Consider the following 21999-nt stretch of genomic DNA (forward strand, 5'->3'; position numbering starts at 1 on the left):
GGTGCACTGGATCCTACCATAGGCGTGCACCCAGGGAGCCCCGCCCCTGCCATGCCCTAGCCCTGCCCCCACCCTGCCCCCATCCACTCCCTCCTACTTCCTGCCCCCTGACTTCCCCCCTCAGAACCCCCACCCCCCCTGCTCCTTGTCCCCTGACTACCCCCTCCTGGAACCCCTGCCCCTAACTGCCCCTCAGGACCCCACCCCCTACCTAAGCCTCCCTGCTCCTTGTCCCTTGACTGCCCCCCTAGGACTCTACCTGTCCCCTGACTGCCCCGACCCTTATCCACACCCCTGCCCCCAGACAGACCCCCAGAACTCCCATGCCTATCCAACTGCTCCCCAACCCCTGACAGGACCCCCAGAACTCCCGACCCATACAACCCCCCCTGCTCCCTGCCTCCCCCAACCCCTCTCCACACCCCTGCCTCCTGACAGCCCCCCCAGAACTCCCGACTCATCCAACCCCCCCAGCTCCTTGTCCCCTGACCACCGCCTCCAAAGACCCCCCCACACGACCCTCCTTGCTCCCTGTCCCCTGACTGCCCTGACCCCTATCCACCCCCCGCCTCCTGACAGACCCCAGGACTCCCATGCCCCATCCAACCCCCCCCGCTCCCTGACTGCCCCCTCCAGAGACCCCCGTCCCTAACCACCACCCCATAATCCCACCCCCTATCCAATCAGGGGCGGCAGGTTTGTATGATTTTTGGTGGTGCCCAAGCAGAGCTGTCCCAAACATAGGACGGATCGGGGCAACCGCCCTGGACCCCGTGCTTTGAGGGGCCTTGTGCATCAGGGGGACACAGGGTCCAGGGCAGCCTGGGGGCTTAGTGGGGAGCCTGGCACCAGCGAGCAACCCAGCCCCAGCATGCCCCACCCCTTCCCCCAAACCCCCACCACTGAGCAACGCTGGGAGCCGGTGGGGTGGAGCAGAGCGGGCTGGGGCCAGGTCACTTGCTGCTGCCAGCGTCAGACCCCCTGCTAACCCCCCTGGCTGCCCTGGACTCCTTGTCCCCCTGAAGAATATCCTGAGGCTCTCTCTGCCTGCAGCTCCCTCCCCCTCCCTGCAGGGGAGGCGCGGTCAGGCAGCTCTGGCACCACTTCCCCACAGCTCCCATTGGCCGGGGTTCCTGGCCAATGGGCTGGGAACCAGGTCAGCGCTGGGAGGGGGGAGGGAGGCAGCGTATAGAGTTGCCCTGCCTCTGCCGAGACTCTCCCCTGCACGCAGGGACGCTGGGGAGGGGGGAGCTGCCCCCGAGGTGAGAGCGCCCCACCCCCTGGCCCAACCCACCCTGCTCCCTGTCCCTCGACTGCCCCCCGCCACTTCCAACCTCCCCCAACCATGAGGGAGGCTCCTAGCAGCGTCTGGCTCAGCGCGGCGCCATACACGCTGCCCTGCGGGAGCACGTAGCCCCACCCCCCCACAGCTCTGCCTGCCCTGCATTAGGGTGTGCCCAGGCACACCCAGCACACCCCCTGCGCACGCCTATGGATCCTACACCTGAGTTGGGACAAGGATTCCATCCCCACATTATCTGCCTATGTCCCCCATGCAAGGCCGTATTCCTTGACCTTTGCTTGTGGGACCAGAATTGCACTCAAAGTCCAACTTGTTGAGTTGTAAAATGCAGCCTATGACCACAGTAAATCAGGTTAAAGAGAAAGTTGATCAGTAGCCAGATTTTTATTGCTGATGTACCACAAACAACCAACAAATTCCTTGTGGAAGGTACATGTATTGTGACAGACCCAGACCTGTTGGGTGCAGGAGTCTGGTAGATGGAAAACACACTGGACACTGGATTAATAGTTTTCTGTTTCCTGAGTGACCAGGGCAGGGGCTACCTCAGAGCAGTCAGGAAGGTGCTAGAAGCAATTAAGTCAGGCAGAATCCATAAGACACCTGGAACCAATTAAGAACTGATTAGAAGCAATCAAAGGAAACAGGCTAATCAGATCACCTGAAGCCCATTTAGAACTGGCTGGGACTAGTTTAAAAGGAAGCCCCTTCAGAGAGGCCGACTGGTAGAAGCTGGGAGTAAGAAGGTGTGTTGTGGGATGAATGGGAGAAAGAAGGTGTGCAGTAAATGACCCGGAAGAACAAGTGTGGTCAGGTACCAAGGAGGGTGCTAGGACGGGCCGTTTGGGGAAGTAGCCCAGGGAAGGGCTATAGCTCCGGTAGTATAGGAAAATTACCTGTTGCCATTGCCAATTAGGGTCCCTGGAACTTGGAGAAGAGGGCAGGCCCAGGTTTCCCCCAACCTCCACCCTCCCCCACAAACGCTCCCTGAGAAGGAAGACTGGTACTAAAGAGGGTTCTTGCACCAAACCCGTAGACTGGCCGATGATGAAGGTGGCTCAGTAAGCTATAACCCTTGCCTCTAGGAGGGGAGAGAGGCTACACTGAGGGTCACAGCAAACCTCTGAGGCCAGCCTAACTGTCTAGAAGTGCAGGACCCCCTGAGGCAAAGCCGGAGTTCTGCCACAGTTTGTATAGGTATATATCTGTACACACACACACACACACACACACACACACACACACAATCTAGAATATATATATATCTGGTATAGGTGTGAGTATGTGTATCTATCTAGTCATCCATCCATCCATCCACACCCTTATACACACATACACATACATATACCTATACCAGATATATATCTTCCAACAATTTGTTGGTTGTTTGATTACACACAGTTATTTTTTGTACAAAATATACTTTTAATGCAGCATTCAGTCTCCTGGCCCACCATCAGTACTGAAATAAAAATACTATTGTATCAACTAGACTTAAACACATACTTAAGTGCTTAACACAACAGGGATGATACCAACTAACATGCTTAATATTAAGTTGATGGAAGCCTTAATCTCTCTGTGCCTCAGGTCCCCATCTGTAAAATGGGGATAATAATATTTTCATCCCTCAGAGATGTTTTGAAGATACAGTATTGGTTGTGACACTCTCAGATACTACTGTGATGAAAGCCATAGGTACACACATAGGTGACCTTGCAGACTTCTGAAATCCTTAGTTTTATTGGAAGGTTACTATGAGTATTTTGCAGCCTTATTCTACCACTCTAAAACAGCAATAATGGACAAAGTTGTTTCTACCCCAAAATTACACTACTATTTCACCCATGTAATTGGCTGAAGGATTATGGAGAATGTCATTAGTGTGCCAGAGACACAGATGTGCAACTGATGAAGAAATGAGGAAAAACTGGCGTCATCAGCATCATCAAGAAAAATCAGATACTATGAAAAGCAAAGGAAGAGAGTGAAGTTAGACTGAGATACCACAATTTAGTGGCTATGTTGAAACACAGAGAAAGAAGAGCATGGTCTTCATAAAACAACAAAGCAACAAGAGCACAGTGGAGAAGAAATGATGAAGAGCAAGTTAGATTTTAATGTGAGAAAAGAAAACAAGGGATTGTATGGAGTTGTGGTAATGAGGTGGGACGGTGGATCTGGTGGGAAGAAGCTGCAGGAAGAAAACTTTCTTGGCCTGAAATTTGGAAAGCAGATGTACAAAAAATGAACACAGTCCCATCTGAGAGCTGTCCTCAGCCTTTCAGCAACAGCTAATTTGGAACATACAGGCAAATGATGGGAGGTGCAGAATATGTAGGAGAATGCTGCCTTGCAGCACATTTTATCCTGTTGGAGTGTAGCAGGACCCCAGGGCACTAGTGCTGTAAGACACAATGAAATATTAAAAGTTCTGGCAGGCACTGTAGACAAGACAAGACTGAGGACAAGTCAGACTACATACCAGATTTACTGAATCTGCTATGTAGAAGGAAATAGCAAGACAATAGCAAGAAAGTACATTAAATGCAAAGCTAACTATCTCACCTAAAGCAGACTGGAAAATAACACAGCAGCCTTAAGAGGTACCTCTATGTGCTGTGGGCGAGCAGGTGATCATGATAGCGCCAACTATTAGGAATATTGTGTTAAAGTGATACATGAATTGGAGCGTGTTTTCAACACAAGTGATATATTTAGAACTACAGTTCATTGGCCAAGTTCTCCTGTCAGTTACATTGGTGCAAACCTATGTAAGTCAGTTCTTCAGAGAAGAGTATTGTGATGGCTGGGGTAAACTCCAGAAAAGGCCCTATTATTGAGGTCCTCCAAGTATGGAAATATATTAGTGTTAACAGGCTGGTACAACAATAGCTAAGTGGCTGTTTTTTAAAAAAAAGATGCACTTGTCAGTATGCTATGGATTTGGATAAAGTCCCTCACAAAAGGCTATTGAGGAAACTAAGTAATCAAGGGGTAGGAGGTGAAATTCTGTCCTGGATTATGAACTGGTTAAGAGAGGAAACACAAAGAGTAGGAACAAATGGTCAATTTTCTCATGGAGGGAGGTTATTATGGGGTGCCCCAAGGATTCACATTAGGACAAGTGTTGTTGTATGATTTTAATAAACACCTGGAGAATATGGTGAAAAATGACCAGGTAAAATCTGCAAGTGACACAAAATGATTTAGGTTAGTACAGAAGACCATGAGGAACTCCAAAAAGACCTAAGATTCATGGTTGGGAAACACCATGACAGATGAAATACAATATAGATAAATGTAAAATGAGGTACATTAGAAAGAATAATTTCAGTGGCTCACACACATTGATGAGTTCCAAATTAACTGTAACAACTCAGGGGAAAAACGTAAGTAAGTGTCACAGTGGACAGCTCACTGAAAACACCAGCTCAAAGAGCATTGGTGATCAAAAAAGCAAACAAAATGTTCGATTGTATTAAGAGAAGGACCAAGAATCATACCAAACACATTATAATGCCATTATATCTGTTGTTGATGCACCTCATCATTACCACTGTGTTCAGTTCTGATTACAGAATCTCAAAGAGGTTATTGCAGAAATGAAAAGGGTTGAGAGGAGGGCAATGAAAATGTTTAGATGCATGGAAAGAATTGTTTATGAAGAGAGATTAAAAACATGAGGCCTACAACAGGTGTACTTTAAACATTTTCAATGTTTTGAAAGGTATTACTAGTTCTAGTAAAATTCTCATTATATTTATAGGCAACTGTATATGCTTAAACTGATAATATCTTTGAAAACAGTAAAAACTTTGTAACAGCAACTATTTCATATAGCTTGGAGAAGAAATGGATAGGCGGTGACGTGATAGAGGTATATATAATAATGAATAGTTTAGAGCACATAAATAGGAAGCTTCTATTTATTCTCTTATGTGCTTGAAACAGCAACTATTTCATATAGCTTGGAGAAGAAATGGATAGGCGGTGACGTGATAGAGGTATATATAATAATGAATAGTTTAGAGCACATAAATAGGAAGCTTCTATTTATTCTCTTATAATAGAACAAGGTGACACCCAATGAAATGAAAAAGCAATATATTTACAACTCATAGAAAGAAACAATGTTTTGCACAACACATAATTAACCAGTGGAAGTCAATGCCACATGGTATCATTCAAGCCAAGAAAGTAGCAAGATTCAAAAATCCATTAGACATTCCTATAAGCCAACCACAGTTACATTAGATAGGCTTGAAAGTATATAAACAATATAAACCCTTTTACTCAAAGCACAAGATAATCACTAACGGTACAATTTTCAAAAAATTCCTACGTGACTTAGAAGCTGAAGTCCCATTGACTTTTAACTGGGACTTAGGCACTTTTGAAAATTTTACCCTCATTGCCTGGATTTAGAAAAGAAATTCCACTAAGAGTACTATATTTCATACTTATTCATTGTAAGGTTTCTTGCATCTTCCGCTGGTGCTGACCACTGTCAGAGACAGGATACTGGACTAAATGGCCCACTGGCCCATTATGCTATGGCAATTCCTTTGTTTCTGTGGCCGCCCCTGGAGGGTTTTAATTAAAAGTGACTATAGATTGATTTTGGCAAGTCTGGGGGCTCTTATGAGAAAGTTGTATGACTGAATTTTAAAATACAACAGAATAATTTGGACCCACATTCATTTGGGATATAATCTAGAATTGGGTGAATAATGCATGAACATATTAATAGAATCATAGAATAGAATCATAGAAATGTAGGGCTGGAAGAGACCTTGAGAGATCATCAAATCCATCCCCCGCACTGAGGTAGGACCAAGAATACCTAGACCATCCTTGAGGAGTGTTTGTTTAACTTGTTCTTATAAACCTCCAATGAAAGAGGTTCCACAACCTCCCTTGGGAGCCTATTCCAGTGCTTAGCTATTCTTCTAGTTAGAAAGTTTTCCTAATATCTAAGCCAAATCTTCCTTGCTGTGGATTAAGCCCATTACTACTTGTCCTACTTTAAGTGGACATGGAGTACAAATTATCACTGTCCTCTTTATAACAGCCCTTCATATATTGAAGACTATCAGGTCTCCCCTCAGTCTTCTTGTCTCAAGACTAAACATGCCCAGTTTTTTCCTCACAGGTCACGTTTTCTAAACCATTTATCATTTTTTGTTCCTCTGGACTCTCTTCAATTTGTCCCCATCTTTGCTAAAGTGGGGTGCCCAGAACTGTACACAGTATTCCAGCAGAGGTCAGAGAAGGACAACTACCTCCCATATCTAATATATGATACTCCTGTTAATATACTCCAGAATGATATTAGCCTTTTTCACACCTGCATCACACTGTTGGCTCACATTCAATTTGTGATCCAGTAAAACCTCCAAATCCTTTTCAGCAGTACTATGTCTAGCCAATTATTCCCCATGTTGTAATTGTGCATTTGAATTTTCCTTCCTAAGTGAAGTACTTTGCACTTGTCTTTATTGAATTTCATTTTGTTGATTTCAGACCAATTGTCCTATTTGTCAAGGTTGTTTTGAATTCTAACCCTGTCCTCCTGTCATTCTGGACACCACCCGCAAATGCTAGACATTAATTTAAAAAACACAGAAAGAAGCTAACAAGGTACGTACTTGACAAAGGATACAAAGATTTATGAACAAACGATTTAGCCAATCACTGTTTTCATTATTTGTGCAGCACAAGATGTGAATATGGTCGAATCAAATTTCCCTTTTGAATTTGAATCGTCACAAATAAGTTTTGCAGTATTGACTCTAAAAGGAACTGCTGTGTGCCCTGCAATCTGAAAAATCAGGCAGGTGCCTAAATATGAGCAGAAATATTTTCAGCTCAAAATACATCAAGGTGTGAGAGTACCATGGTTTTATATAGTGGCACTATGATAGTTCCTATTTTATTATCTATCCCTTTCCTAATGGTTCCTAACATTCTGTTAGCTTTTTTGACTGCTGCTGCACATTGAGCAGATGTTTTTGGAGAATTATCCACAAGATCTTTCTCGAGTGGTAACAGTTAATTTTGTGACCCCATCATTTTGTATGTACAGTTTGGATTAATTTTTCCAATGTGCATTACTTTCTATTTACCAACATTGAATTTTATCTGCCATTTTGTTGCCCAGTTACCCAGTTTTGTGAGATCCCTTTGTAACTCCTTGCACTCAGCTTTGGCTTAACTATGTTGAGTAGTTTTGTATCATCTGCAAACTTAGCCACCTCACTGTTTACCCCTTTTTCCAGATTATTTATGAATATGTTGAACAGGATTGCATATATTTTTATCTCACAATGGTAAAATATATAATAGAAATATATAATAGAAAAATATTTAAATTAAATACAGTCACTGAGGACTAGAGGCTGCTCTGAGCTACAGCAGTCTTTTTTGCTTGACTGTACTTTATAATGGACTCATATGTATCTAGAGAAAATCCAGAAGGCTAACAGTTTATGTAACCATTCATGGGTCTGCTGAAAGATTCAGAGGAAACCTCAGAGCCACTGTGATGACTGACTGGGACAGCCATTGAATGAATAGTCAGATCCTACTGCAGAAGAATATCTGACACAACATGCAGAGTTTCCTTAATTGCTGTGTTTCCAAAAGGATGGAAAGTTGCATGATGAATTGAGATTGGCTGTAACCCTAGTTTAATACATCATTTTTACTTCACTGATTTATTTTTACACTCTCAAAACTTAAAAAAAATGGTTTGCAATTTTTCTCCCCAATATACTTTAAGAAATTTGAAAACTATCTACCAGATAGAGTATGGGTCTGATTTTCAAAGATCCTGAGTACCTGTAGCTCCCACTGAGTTTATATGGAGTTGTGAGTGCTCAGCTCTTCTGAAAATTAGCCTTTATAGCAGAGGAGTAGAGATGAGTTGAAACAAAATGTTGGACTGAAACACCCCTGGCTTGAGGGAAGGTTCATATCTACAGCCAAAAATTGTGACGGGTTCATGTCTGGCAGATAACAGGGTAACTTCAGTACTGATTTATACCTTGTGCAATCCCATTTAGTTTTCAAACAGCCAGTATTGTTACATCTCATTTGATTCTTTATCTGAGCATCAGCACTATCAACTTGTAGGACTAGGTTCTTAGGCCTTAGCTCTGCTCCAGCTGAAATCAATGCCAAAAATGCCACTGACTTTAGTTGGGGGCTTTAGGTAAAAGCTTGAAGAGCCAGTAGAGGGAGCACAAACACAAAGAACTATTTTTCTGTAGCTCCGATCAAAATAGCGATTTTATAGTATTTTTAATATACCGGTAATTTTGTATTAGGTTTTTTTACATCCACACTGAGGAGGACATTCAACATCAGCTTACCATAGATTTAAGAAAGGGATTTTTTTTGGTGCTGAACTACTTGGGGCAATCCATTGAAATCCTGGAGTTTGACTGAATAAGGTCAGTGGGATTGGACCCGGAGCTGCTGATCTTTTGAAAAACCGTTATTTGAAAAAACATTTATTATTTCACCTTTGAAAATAAAATCCCTCCAAGGACTCGTTTGCTTGCTTTTAAAGATTCACCTTCCTACTCAATAGAACTTGAAGCAAATACATTATTTAACATATATCTGTGTCTCCTTCATTTATTGGTGGGCAATTTATAGTAACTCTTTTTATTTATATTGTACAATATGTAACAGTTCCTCAACTGGTGGAAACTGTCATAGCTCCATTGCCTTCAGTGAAGCTGTGACAATGTACACTAGCTGATGATTTGTCCTTGTGCGTTTATGGTGCCCACACCAAGGCACTTGGGTGGGATGAACCACTGACATACGATATGGTAAGACCAAATAGCAGCTCTTCAGCCATTGGACTGTCCCATTGCAACTAGTTGCACCACCTAGCAACAGTTCATAGAGGCACTATGCTTCTCTCCATGTGAGGCTGACTCCATCAGCATTGCAGAGGAGGGGATGAGGCCCTGGCTCCACTGCCATCCACCCCCTTCTCGCCCACTTTCGGGGGTCTAGTACCACAAGCAGCTCTAGCTTGAATGGGGTCCCCCTCTGCAGCAGCCAGCTGGGATTCCATAGGAACCTGGCTCGGCAGAGAGTTGTGATGCTTTTTAGACCTCTGCTAACAGGCCTCTGTGCTCCACGGTTGTCCTAAGATCCATGGATCTCCCAGGGGATCTCAGGAGAGCAACAGTTTTTGTGAGTCTCACCCCCTGCCTTCTCCGGGAGGGAGGAAAAGCCCTGCCCTCTCAGTGGGACAATCAGAAGGAAACCGAGGGATGAAACCTACTGCATTTCCTAACCCATATGCAGATTTTCCACTGCAGGGGAACATATGGCCTGGGCACTTTACATTCCTCTGATAATAAACATTTAAGGGTGGCATTTTCAAAAACACTCAACATTGGCCTAACTCTGCTCCCACTGAAGTCAATGGGAGTTTTACTAGTGACTGTAATGGGAGTAGAGTTGGGCCAATGCTGAGCACTTTTGAAAATTCCTTCCTTAAATGACCAAAAGAGTAGGCTGGCAAAAGAAGGTGCAGCCATATAAAGGTATGAGGCCTAAGAAAAGAGCCATCTTAGAAATTCATTAGCTCTTTAAATCTCAAGCTAAACAAGGCACAATTGAGATTAATTTATAGTTCACTCTATCCTAGAGGTCTCACAAACATGGGACAGCTAATTAGTATTTGGGGTAGGGATGGGGTATGGGATAGACTTATTGGTGTCTAAAAATAAACAAAGGTTCAATAACACCACCACCACCACCACAATAACTTGACCATTGAAATGACTGACTCTTTCATAATATGACTTCTCTTGGCAATCACAGCTTGATATCATTGCACTGATCTGTTCTAGACTTGGCTTTTCCTTTTTCAGATGAAAAGATTTTGGATCAGACAGCATTTTATTCTTTACAAACATGGCAAGAAGCTTGCCTTTAGAGCATTAGACAATCATGAAGGATTTAATGAACTATAGAACCTTTTCTGGACTATATGAGGTTGCTACATCCATCCTGAAACTTGTGGATCGCATGGTACATTATACTGAATGACATTTTTTCACTGCAACCTTTCCCTTGGTTTTTTGTGTGCATACACTCGTATATACATTTTAACTGAGGAAGTTAGTGAATAGCCTGGGTTTTTTTTTTAAAGGAAAATGAAACTTGCTATATTTTTGAAATGAACTATTATGGAAGTGCCTGCAATATAAGTCACTCCATTCAGCTTTAGACAACAATTTTTCCTTTCAGAATAACACATTACTGGTTGAAGTACTTTGCTCATAAGAGAGAAAAGTGAAACTACTTCTTTGAATTTTTCCCCCTGCCTGAATGAGTCTGAATATAATTAAAATATACCTTTCATTCCGCGAGACAGAATGGTAACAAAACAGGGAACTCTGAAAAAAGGCTATGAAAGTGAGTAAGGAGCAGATGGTTATTTCTGTTGCGGCTGTTTTTGAAATCACTGAAGCTATAGATAATTTACCTGTTGGCCTGGTTTGAGTGGTGATAGTGTTATTCCCTGGGTGTTGATCACTGGTAGTATCTGGTTTCCAATGACTGTAGCAATGATCTGACCCTGGGCATTGGTCAATAACTGTGGGGTAATTGGCTGCACTTGAAGGCCCTGAGCTCCTCCTGCTGCCTGATTGGATGGGACTGGATTAGGCATCAGTGGAATTGTTCCAATAATCTACAAGAAACAAAACAATAGGTGAAAATCTACACATAACACAAATATTTATTATATATTATTACTTGTTTTATATATATGCATTTTATATCAGGTAAAGACTGTCCTTTTTCCCCCACAAGTTCACTTTTCATCCCAAATTGCTCAATAAATGATAGGCTTACGCCTGAAAAGTGCTGAGCACCCTTGGCTCCTGTTGATTTCAGTGAGAATTCTCTCTCTCACACACACACAGCTTCAGTGATCAGCAAAAAGCAGGCAAATTCTGGCTGACGACTAAGCAGCACAACACACAAATTGGGCGGGGGCACTGACATTTTGACTAATAAAATGGGCAAAACCTTGCATTTATAAAAAATGACACAGGGAGCCAAACGTGGAGGGGATAAAGAGAACAGAAAGAGCTGCCATACTGAGTCAGACCATGTTCCATCTTGCCTAGTATCCTGTCTCCAACAGTGGCCTGTGCCAGAGCTTCTGGGGCAGTGCACAGAAGAGGGCAATTAGGGAGTGATCCATTCCTGTCTTCCACTCCCAGCTTCTGGGAGTCAGAGCTTTAGGGTTGCCGCGAGCATGGGGTTGTGTCCCTGACCATCTTGGCTAATAGCCATTGATGGAACTATCCTCCATGAACTCATCCAGTTCTTTTTTGAGTTCCGGTGTACTTATGGCCATCACAACATCCCATGGCAATGAGTTCCATAGGTTAGTTATGTGTTGTGTAAAAAAGTACTTCCTCTTGTTTGTATTAAACCTGCTTCCTATCAATTTGGTCAGGTTATTCCTGGTTTTTGTATTGTATGAAAGGGTAAATAACACTTTTCTATTCACTTTTTCCTCATCATTCATGATTTTATAGACCTCTATCATATCCCCCTTTAATCGTCTCTCTTCTAAGCTGAACAGCGCTAATTTTTTAGTCTCTCCTCATATGGAAGCCATTCCATTTCCCTAATCACCTTTGCTTCTCTTCTCTGAACCTTTTCCAGTTCCACTGTATCCTTTTTGAGATGGGTTGACCAGAACTGGACACAGTATTCAAAGTGTGGGCACACCATTGATTTATATAGTGGCACTATGATATTTTACGTCTTTTTTTCCCCCTTTCCTAATAGTTCCTAACATACTTTTAGCCTGTTTGACTGCTGCTGAACACTGCGTGGAAGTGTTCAGAGAATTATCCCTGGTGACTCCAAGATCTCTTTCTTGGGTGGTTACAGCTAATTTAGAACCAATCATTGTATACATATAGTTGGGATTATTTTTTTTCAGTGTGCATTACTTTTCACTTATCAGCGTTGAATTTTACCATTTTGTTACCCTGTCACCCAGTTTTGTGAGATCCTTCCATAACACTTTGCAGTCAGCTTTGGATGTAATTATCTTGAATAATTTTATATTGCCTGCAAACTTTGCCACTTCACTGTTCACCCCTTTTCCAGATTATTAATTAATATGTTGAACAACAGAGGTCCTAGTACAGATTCTTGGTGGACCCCACAGTTCACCTCTCCATTGTGAAAACTGACCATTTATTCCTACCCTTTGGGTATGTCTACACTACCAGCGATCGATCCAGCGGGGGTCGATTTATCGCATCTAGTCTAGACACGATAAATTGACCCCCGAGTGCTCTCCCGTCAACTCCTGTACTCCACCACCACGAGAGGCGCAGGCGGAGTCGATGGGGGAGTGGCAGCAGTCGACTCACTGCGGAGAAGACACCACGGTAAGTCGATCTAAGTACATCAACTTCAGCTACGTTATTCACGTAGCTGAAGTTGCGTAACTTAGATCGATCCCCCCACCCTAGTGTACACCAGGGCGTTTCCTATCTTTCAACCAGTTACTGCTCCATGAAAGGACCTTACCTCTTATCCCATAGCTACTTAGTTTTAGTACTTAGTACTTTAAAAGCCTTTGGTGTAAAGAGTATAAGTTACTATAAGGGTTATTTACCCATCACTTCAGAGTCTTTAAGGTCCATAAGAAAAGACTGGGTCTCACTTTCTGAGGTGTCATCTGAAAGAACCACACACGGTAACCTGCACTGAACTCTAGTCAGATACCTCAGAAGGAAGAAGGACTGAGTGGACGCCTCTTGCATTTGAAACCTGAGCTTAGAGCAGAAAGCAATCCCCTGAAATATTAACATGCCTGTAAAACTGAAATACAGATAAGATGACAGACGAGTACTGAATGAAAGGCAGCAGGATCTTTTCACAAATATTATAGCACATAAATACACCTCAGGTGAGGCTCATTTAAAAAAAAAGTTTTTCAAGATAGTGAATGGCCAAAGTTACCTTCAGCATAAACAGGTGCAAATCCCACTGACTTCAATAGCTATTTTTAATACATCAATGGAAAATAATACCAATACAACCCTAGTGCTTATATAGCACGTCTCATCTGTAGATTTCAAAGTGCTTTACAAAGGAGCTCTGTGTCATTAACTTTTATGTGGTATAAGTGTGGTATAAGTTTTAACACAATTCGCTGTAAAAATAGCTTTAAAAATTGCTTAGGAAGAATACCAGTGGCTTGGTGGCCAGATCACAGAAATATTATCTGGGACAGCAAGACAAGGGGAAGACCTTGGGTCTATTGAAAATTAAAGGGGATACAACATGTGAGTTCCAACAGAGAAGAATGACAGGCCTCCATTGAATGTGCTTTGACATATGACTCAGTGGCATTCAGTTCTATCCAGGGTGATGCTGACATGCCTTCTTTCTTAGACTAAACATTCTGGGAAGAAATCAGGGGTTGGAAGCATGGGGTGGGAAGAGCAGAGGGATTAAGAGGAAAATTGTAGTTCTCAAAATGAAGACAGAAGAGAATGCGAAAGTTCCACCCTGAACTAGCTTTTCTGTGGGATGGCCAGGTGGAGTATTCAACCCACCAATTTGAACTATATAATGACACCAGGGTACATTTTACACGCTCAAAGCATTGTACAGATATTATCTAATTTACTACATCCCTCCCTGTAAGGCAGATAGTTAAATAACCAGATGGGGAATCTGAGATGGAGAAGTGAAGTGACTTGCCCAAGATCAAACAGCAAATGATTGGCAGAGTGAGACTTTGGATTTAGATCTGCCCCAGTAGTGCATCTTTCTCCAGACCACACTATTTCAGGCACCCTCATTTGGGCTGCACCTATGCTACAGTCTCTGAGAGGATGATAGTTCATTAACCAGTGGGGATTAATTTGAATAATTAGTAGACCACAAGCTATTTTAAAGGGTCTGACTTTCATCATAATTAAGATAGTATAGAGCACAGCATGTCAGCCTGCTCACATGTCCTGGAAGGTTTATGGGCTATACAATATATTCTTTCATTTTCAGCAAGTGTTAACAAATGGGAAGAAGAACGCTTCTTCACTTCATCAGCAGAAACTTTGCATAGGGATCTCATCACTTCACCATGTCAGTAAAGGACATGGCCTTGAGATGTTACTATTGGGCCTACAACTTTAACCAGGAAGGTTTGAATCTCTGTAAGGCAAAAAATGCTGCTCTGGTTTATCACTAATAGATATGTTTGCACCCACATTTAAAATGCATTTCTTAGATTGCAGCTGGACATTTATAGACTGACAGTGCTTAGGACGACACTTTTTGAGGTCAGAAGCAGAAGGATATCGATATGTGTGAGTGTGTGTCACACCCTACTGTACTCTGTGCACTGTACACACACAGCCAGAGACAGAGTGGGGAAAGGATACATAGTACTGAACTACCCTAAAAGTTTAGGCACACAAGCATGTTGAGGTGTAGGCATTATGATACAGTCTAACTACATGATTCCACACTACTTTTTCCACAGGATTCCTGCCTCACTCAGTACGCAGGATGGATAGTGCTCAGGGAATGAGTCAGCCATTCAGTGTTTTTATCCCAGTCATTCAATTAGTGGTCCTAACCTATTTACTGCATACCTTCTAAAGCCTGCAATGAATACAGAATTATTCACTTTCTCATGGCTTTTTTTTTAAATCACTACAGTATTTGAGTTTTATCATAAACATTAATTATTTTGTCTCCATTGCAAAATAAGAGAGCATTATTATCCCCATTTTACAGATGGGAAACAAAGAGACTTACCTCAGGCCACAGCGTGAATCAGTGGCAGAGCCAGGATGAATCCTTATGCTCATTCCTCCAGGCTATGCTACCTTTAGCATCTTTAGGCTATTGTGTATAAGTTTTTGCAATTCTTTTGCTAACACAAAGAGAGGACACCAAAGAGCTGCTGCTTCCACCCTTGTAGAATGGGGTGGCTAATTGTGCACATATTTGCACTTCAGCTATAGAATTGTGTTTTTGTTTAAATGTATAATAATAGTTGTTTATTTCCCAACAGTGGAGCTTTTCTTATTGCCACTGTTACATTTATTGGGGTTTGAAATTTATTTAAAAGTGACTATTATGTTCTAAAATGTATCGTGTTGGATTTTTATTATTAGTTCTTCTCCAACAAGCATTAATCTTCAGTCAGAAACAGGCATGCCACCTTGTTTGGCTGCTTCCCCAGCACAGCCAAAGGCAGATGGCAAATTGTGGCAAAATGAATGGTTTAACATCTGCCTTTGTCTCTGTTCAGAAACAGCTGAGTAAAGGCAAAGACAGGCTTCATTGGGCTGTTTCTGATGTAAACCAAAGGCCGCTGCCAAGCAAATGCTGCTGCTCATTTTGAAAACTGGTTGTGAAGTATTAAAGAAGGGAAATGCTGAGATTTTTTCAGTAGCAGGGCCCAAAAGCATTTATCGCCTGGCTTTATTAGTGTGCCACATTGCACTTGAAAAATGTATACAGTTTTGAACTTTTAATCAATGGAAAAGCTGGTCTAAAAAACAAAATCATATGCACATAAAAACCATTTAACATCCCAAACCACAAGGAGAATATGCGTGAAAAACTTATACTTAAAGTAGTGAGAATTGCTAAGTCAGTTTCAGGGAGGAGAGATGGCCGCTAATAGAATAGAATGAAAACCCCAAATCAATATTGAAAAGACAATACAGTGTAACTGAACATAAAGCAGCTTTATTAATAAACAGAAATATTTAAAAAGAGAAATAACAATTATTTGTAGAGTGGAGCTCAATGCTGTATATTCTTCCTGGAGTTCACAAGGAGCTCAATAGTTGTCAGATGGTGAAATCATCGTGGTTTGCAACAGGTTGTGCAGAAAAGGACTCTTGTTCTGCGCTAGTCTTCCAAGCTTCAACAACCAAGCTCAGTGGCCAGAAGAGCTCTCATGGCTAGAAGTGAACAGCAGCAGTCAAAATGTCTTTGCTCTTGGATGTGAAACTCCTGTTCCCAATTGCTAGAGATGATCGGTACCTTAGGGAGCACCATTCCCCAGCTGTGGAAAATTGGTCTACTAGCAGCAACACATTTATTGCTCACGTAGCGGCTAACTCATAGTGTCTATAGAATACACTGGTGTGGTTGTTGGTAGGCTCTTTTTCTTCTCATGTGATGCCTGGGTCCATGTGTAGCCTCTTAGCCCAGCCAGCCATAGCATTCTCCACACCATCCAGGGACCCATCAGGTCTGCTCTGTGCCAAAGACTGCACAGAAGGGGATGAAGGAGTCTATGTCGCACTGATAAAGCCCTCCTCTTACAGGCCTTCAGTTCATTCTCAAAGATACATAGTGATACATGGTGGCAGTTCCCGTATCTCTTCCTATCCTGGTAATCCTCAGGAACTATTTCATCACCCACCAAGAGCTCTCTGGGTGTCCCTGAATAAATATCTACTACATGTGTGACTTCTGTCTCTTCCATGCCCTGAGGTGGATCTGCCTGGATGCAGGGAAACACCACACTTAGGAACTTTGTCTGAAAGGTAACGTGTCAAGGACGTTAATGTGTGCCAAAAGATAAAAGCAACAATGATACAAAACAACCCTATCCATCAGCTCCCCCATTCTGATAATACACTTTCTCCATCTTGCTTGGCTAAGAAATATGATGTGCCATGCACACCAGCAAGAATAAAATCCATTGCATGGCCACTGTACAGTGAATTATATTATCTCCTTACCAATAGCATTCCAGAGTAGCTTGGAAATGCTTTAGTCATGTTGTGCTTCCTTGGCAAGGCCTGCATTTTCTTGCTGACTTCATTTGTTGTCTCCTTTGGCAGATCCTTGGATTTCCACCTCCATCTCCTTAGATTTCCACTGCAGCTTTAACTTACCTTTGCTATCTGTGGAGTTAAAAGTAATTTATAATTATTAGAGTGCAAAATAGCACCAACAAATACTGCCAGCCAGTATATAAAGGCACAAAATACAATACATTACTTTCCAGCTTCATCATTTCAGTCCCAAACATCCAGCACTTTAGGTTTTCTTCAAGTAAGCTTCTTGTCAATCCTTCGCATTGCCTCTGAGGTGTCTGGTATCAACGATGTCTGAGATAAAATCATCCACTCAGAGTGATACAGACTTTTTAGCAGGAAGATGGTGAAATGTTGTTGAACTAAGGGTAGTATAGCAAGATGATTATCCACAAATGAGCACATTCTATAGCTGGTCTTCAATTTGACGATCCTCAGGCGTGAATCAGATGTCCATATGAATACTTTGCTGGCCCATTCTGCAAAGAGTTCAGTGGCCATAACATAGTTAGATAACTTTTGTCATCACAACTTTGTGGTACATGAGTCCTTAAGCTCTGCAAGAGGTAACATTGCAAAACATATGATTCATTCTCTGAGATACAAGAAGGTTTTTAAGCTTCCTGCAATGTACAACATATTGGGAGTTAAAGTATCATCTAAATGCATTTCCTTTCTTAGCTTTTGAATGGAGAAAAGTGTTTGTATTCAGACAATAACCAGAATCAGAAGGGTCATCATGCTGCACAAGTTAAAGGCATATCTTATTTTAGGTTACATTTCTGCAACCTATTAAGAGAAGAATGAGAAAAGTGGAAATGAGTGAAATGTATTAGGGATTTTAAGTTACTGAACATTTGCCAGTCACTTTAAGGCTACTGATGGTAGGACCAACAGGATAACAAGACATCTCATTAGCCTATTTGTTTCAGTGTTTCAACTTTGGGATTTTGAATTATTTCAAGTATGCTATAAGACCAAAAGTATGTATGAAATATGGGAGGAAGAGGTAAGTCCTTGTAATCTATGGTACACAGCACGTTTGATTACCATATGATGCATTTACTACAGGTTAATAAATTGCCTTCAGAATCTGTTTGCATTAATAGAAGGGTTCTTTCCTGATAGTCACTGTCCCATGATCATAGATAGTTTGAGGATAAAAAGAGAGAGTAAGGGACAGAGTAAAGCAGGGTGAGGATTTTGAGGTGACTCTTTTGGACTCAGTCAGATTCCCATATTCTTAGTTACATCAACTCTACCAGTACGTATGGGAGCCTATGTTATTGTGTACTTTGCACACTGAAGATCTGGAAGGTATAAGTTCAAGTCAATGAGTGCTACTGGCACCTTTTTCTGGCTCCTCAGTATGTAAGTTACACTAATATAGACTTCCTTAAAGATCAAGAGAGTGGGTGTAAAAACTAAAGCAGTCCGACTGAATCTAACGGTGTCTACTGGAGTCAAAGAGATGATAGTTTATATCACACATATTTGCATTTGAAGCTGAGAAAGCTTGAAAACATGATACAACAGAATGCTCTTCCAGAGAATGGGGCATCAGATAATGAAACTACAGCCAAGCATCTATGAAAGTACATCTCTGGATTGTCATTGCATATAAAGAATTATGGTTTTCAAGGTTGAACATTGTTCATATATCTCATGGTAAGTATCATAATGGAACGTTGAGTTTGACATTCCACCTTCCTACTTTTGCAGCAATTTTTTTTTACCAAGTAGTGTTTGTACAGTAACACTACACTGTACAAGATTTTGTTTTTCATTGTAGCAGGAATGATGTGCTGACATTATTCTCAAGCAAATATAATGATGCTCTATTAAAGGGGACACGTCTGTAGTCAGAGAAATGTCTCTTCTCATCAAACACAGTTGGGGTTTTCACATAGCAAAAACTTAAAGAAATATAACAGACCAAATAAAAGTTAGAAGTTATGTAGGGTTTCTGTTTAAGCTGGTTCTCAGGGAACAGTTAATTGAACAAATGTAGCCCCTTTTTTTGTTATGAGAATCTTTATTAGTCATAAAGAGTCTTTAAGGGCTTGATTTCCAGAAGTGCCTGAGCACCTGCTGAATTCAACTAGATATCTGGGTGCAGAGGCGTAGCGAGCGCCCTCCGTACCCTCCGACTGGAGGGGGCCCTGCAAGGAAGGGGGCCCCTAAAAGTGGCAAAATAAATACCGCATTCCAGTTTCTGCATTGTAAGGGGCCCCGCCCGGACATATGTTCGGAGGGGGCCACGTTCGGAGGGGGCCACGTTCTTTGTTGCTACGGCCCTGTCTGGGTGCTAAGAACAACACACCTGTCGATTTCTACAAAACTGTTCATCATTTAAAACTCTTCAATGAATGGCTAATGCAAATGGATTTCAGCATATCCACTGCTTGCAAATTATTGCTGTGATTAAGTATTTGCTATCTGTAACTGGCTGTTTTAACTGTCCGTCAGTACCAGGAGCCTGTAAGTGAGTGTGGCCGTGTGGGGAGAGGGGCTGACACGGGTGTGGTGCAGTATATGGTTCCCCTGCAGCAAGCCTTACTGAGGGAAGGAAGGGAGCATGCAATATCCCTATAGCTAGACAAGGCGAGTAAGGTGGCTTCAGCAGCACTGTGAAGATTTAAAGAGGCAGCATTGGTGTAACAACTGATAATGAAAACACAGTTTCACGGGCTGCGACGTCATGGGGTACCAAAATTAACATATGGACACATTTGACAGTACAGTAAAAGGCTGGCCTATGCACATAGAATGGTTGGAGCAGTACTTTGCGCTCCTAGACACTCTACAAGAGAAGAAAATGCCTGCACTGCTGAACTCTATGGATGGCAAGACATACCGTCTACGTGGCAGTCTGACGTCTCCAGACAAGTCATGCAGCAAGACTTTTGATGAGTTAGGGACAATATTACAAGAGCATTTTGCAGAAAAACCCTGGGAGATAGCTGAGCACTTTAGATTCCATAAGCACAGCTAGCAGGAAGATGAAAACATCATGATGCATTGAGCTACACTACAAAGATTAGCAGAACACCACAGTTTTGGAAATACCCTGCAAGTTGCTGTGAGGGATCAATTGGCATGTGGTATCAGAGATGAAGCAACCCTGAAGCATCTTCTAAAAACAACCACTTTCACATGCAAGAGAACTATGGAGATAGCTACTTCTATAGAGGTTGCTGACAGAGAGTCAAAATTAGTTTCAATCAATAGGTAAGAGTAGACACTCTACACACATATTGCATTATATTCCAAGGTGAAAAGACAAGACAAAGTCACAGGGAAATTGCTATCACTGTGGCAACGGTGGATACAGTACAACTGACTGCTGTTTCTGGCATGAGGCCATTGGCACCGTGGCAAAAAGGGGCCCATTGAAGCATCTGCAGGTCCTCCACAAAGAACAAAACACCAAATGACAAGAAGAAGAGACTAGAAACACACCATAAGATGCACGTTTGAAAGCAGAAGCTGATAACAGTGAGGATGACTTAGCCAAGTTAAGCAATGCATGCCTTGAAGTGTGTATCTGGGAGACACCTATGGCGAATGGTAAACCCCTTATGATGGAGGTGGACATGGGTTCAGCTGAGTCTGTGATTCCACAAAAAGAATCCCTGGAAACCTTTAGTAAGAGCAAGTTGGAATGGTCTGACATTATGTTAAATATGTACACAGGAGAGAAAATTACCCTGTTGGAAGTACACATGGTAAATGTACAGTACAATAGTCAGTGCCACAACTTGGACCTCTACGTCATAAAATTGGAAAAACCAGCATTGTTTGGATGAAGGTGGCTGAACAGTATTCACTTGGTTTGGCAATTGATCAAGGCTCTTCAAGTCCATCAGAGGGCTAGCTCACAATGGCAGCTGGAAGAGATTTTATTTAGAGCTGTACCAGTGTTTCAGAAGGGCACTGGACATCTGAAGGGGTAAAACCTCAGCTCTTCAAGGCTCATCAAGTACCACTTGCCATCAGAGATGCAGCTCACAAGGACCTGGAACATCTAGAAGGTATGGGCATACTAACCAAGACTGAGTGGAGTGAATGGGCAACTGCCATTGTTCCTGTCATGAAGATAAATGATGCAGTAAGGGTTTGTGGTGACTATTTGTGTGACCATTAATCCTGTACTCTGGATGGAACAATACCCCTTACCTCGCATTGAAGATATTTTCTTATCACTGGCCAGAGGGAAGAAATTCAGCAAACTGGACTTAGCTCAGGCTTTCCTGCAAATAGAAATAGAGGAAGGGTCGAGGAAATTCCTCACCATCAAACTGAAAAAGGCATGTTCCAGTAAACTGACTGGTATTTGGAGTGGCATCCACCCCTGCAGGTTGGCAGAGGGCAATGGATCATTTATTCCAGGGAATACCAAGCTGTAGCTGATATTTAGATGAAATCATTGTCACCAGATCCAGTGATGAGGATCATTTGAAGAATGAGGCACAAGTTTGCAAAAGGTTGGAAGAATATGGATTACAGGTGAACTGTGATAAATGTAAGCTCTTGTAACGGAGTGGCCCCCCCACCTCTCATGAGTCCCTCCTTCTGGTCAACTGCATGTGCCTGCACTCTCTCTGATTGTGGTGACCCTTGTTGGTAGTTTCTCAGGCAGGTTTTCAGTGACTCAGCCCTCCGTCCGAGTCACACACAGAGTCTGTATGTGAAATAGAACAGGCCCCTTCCGGGTTATACAGTCCACCAGGGGCCTATCCCAGTATCCCTCTGTTGGTATCTCTGGAGTCCTCCCTGGGCTTACTCTTTAAATAATCCCATCTCTGGTATGGAACCATACGCTCA

The 21999-nt window shown here is 42.4% G+C and overlaps 1 protein-coding gene across 2 annotated transcripts in view; it reads right to left on the reverse strand.

Annotated features, from left to right (window-relative positions):
• The window catches only part of POU6F2 (POU class 6 homeobox 2), a 394378-nt gene that overhangs the window by 17294 nt on the left and 355085 nt on the right, over nucleotides 1-21999 (reverse strand). For both annotated transcript variants that reach the window (XM_065399712.1, XM_065399713.1), the window contains one exon: nucleotides 10824-11030. In XM_065399712.1, coding sequence (XP_065255784.1) covers nucleotides 10824-11030 — 207 coding nt within the window. The remainder of the gene's footprint in view (nucleotides 1-10823; nucleotides 11031-21999) is intronic.

The sequence above is a fragment of the Emys orbicularis genome, chromosome 2, assembly GCF_028017835.1.
Source record: "Emys orbicularis isolate rEmyOrb1 chromosome 2, rEmyOrb1.hap1, whole genome shotgun sequence".
Lineage (NCBI taxonomy): Eukaryota > Metazoa > Chordata > Testudines > Emydidae > Emys > Emys orbicularis.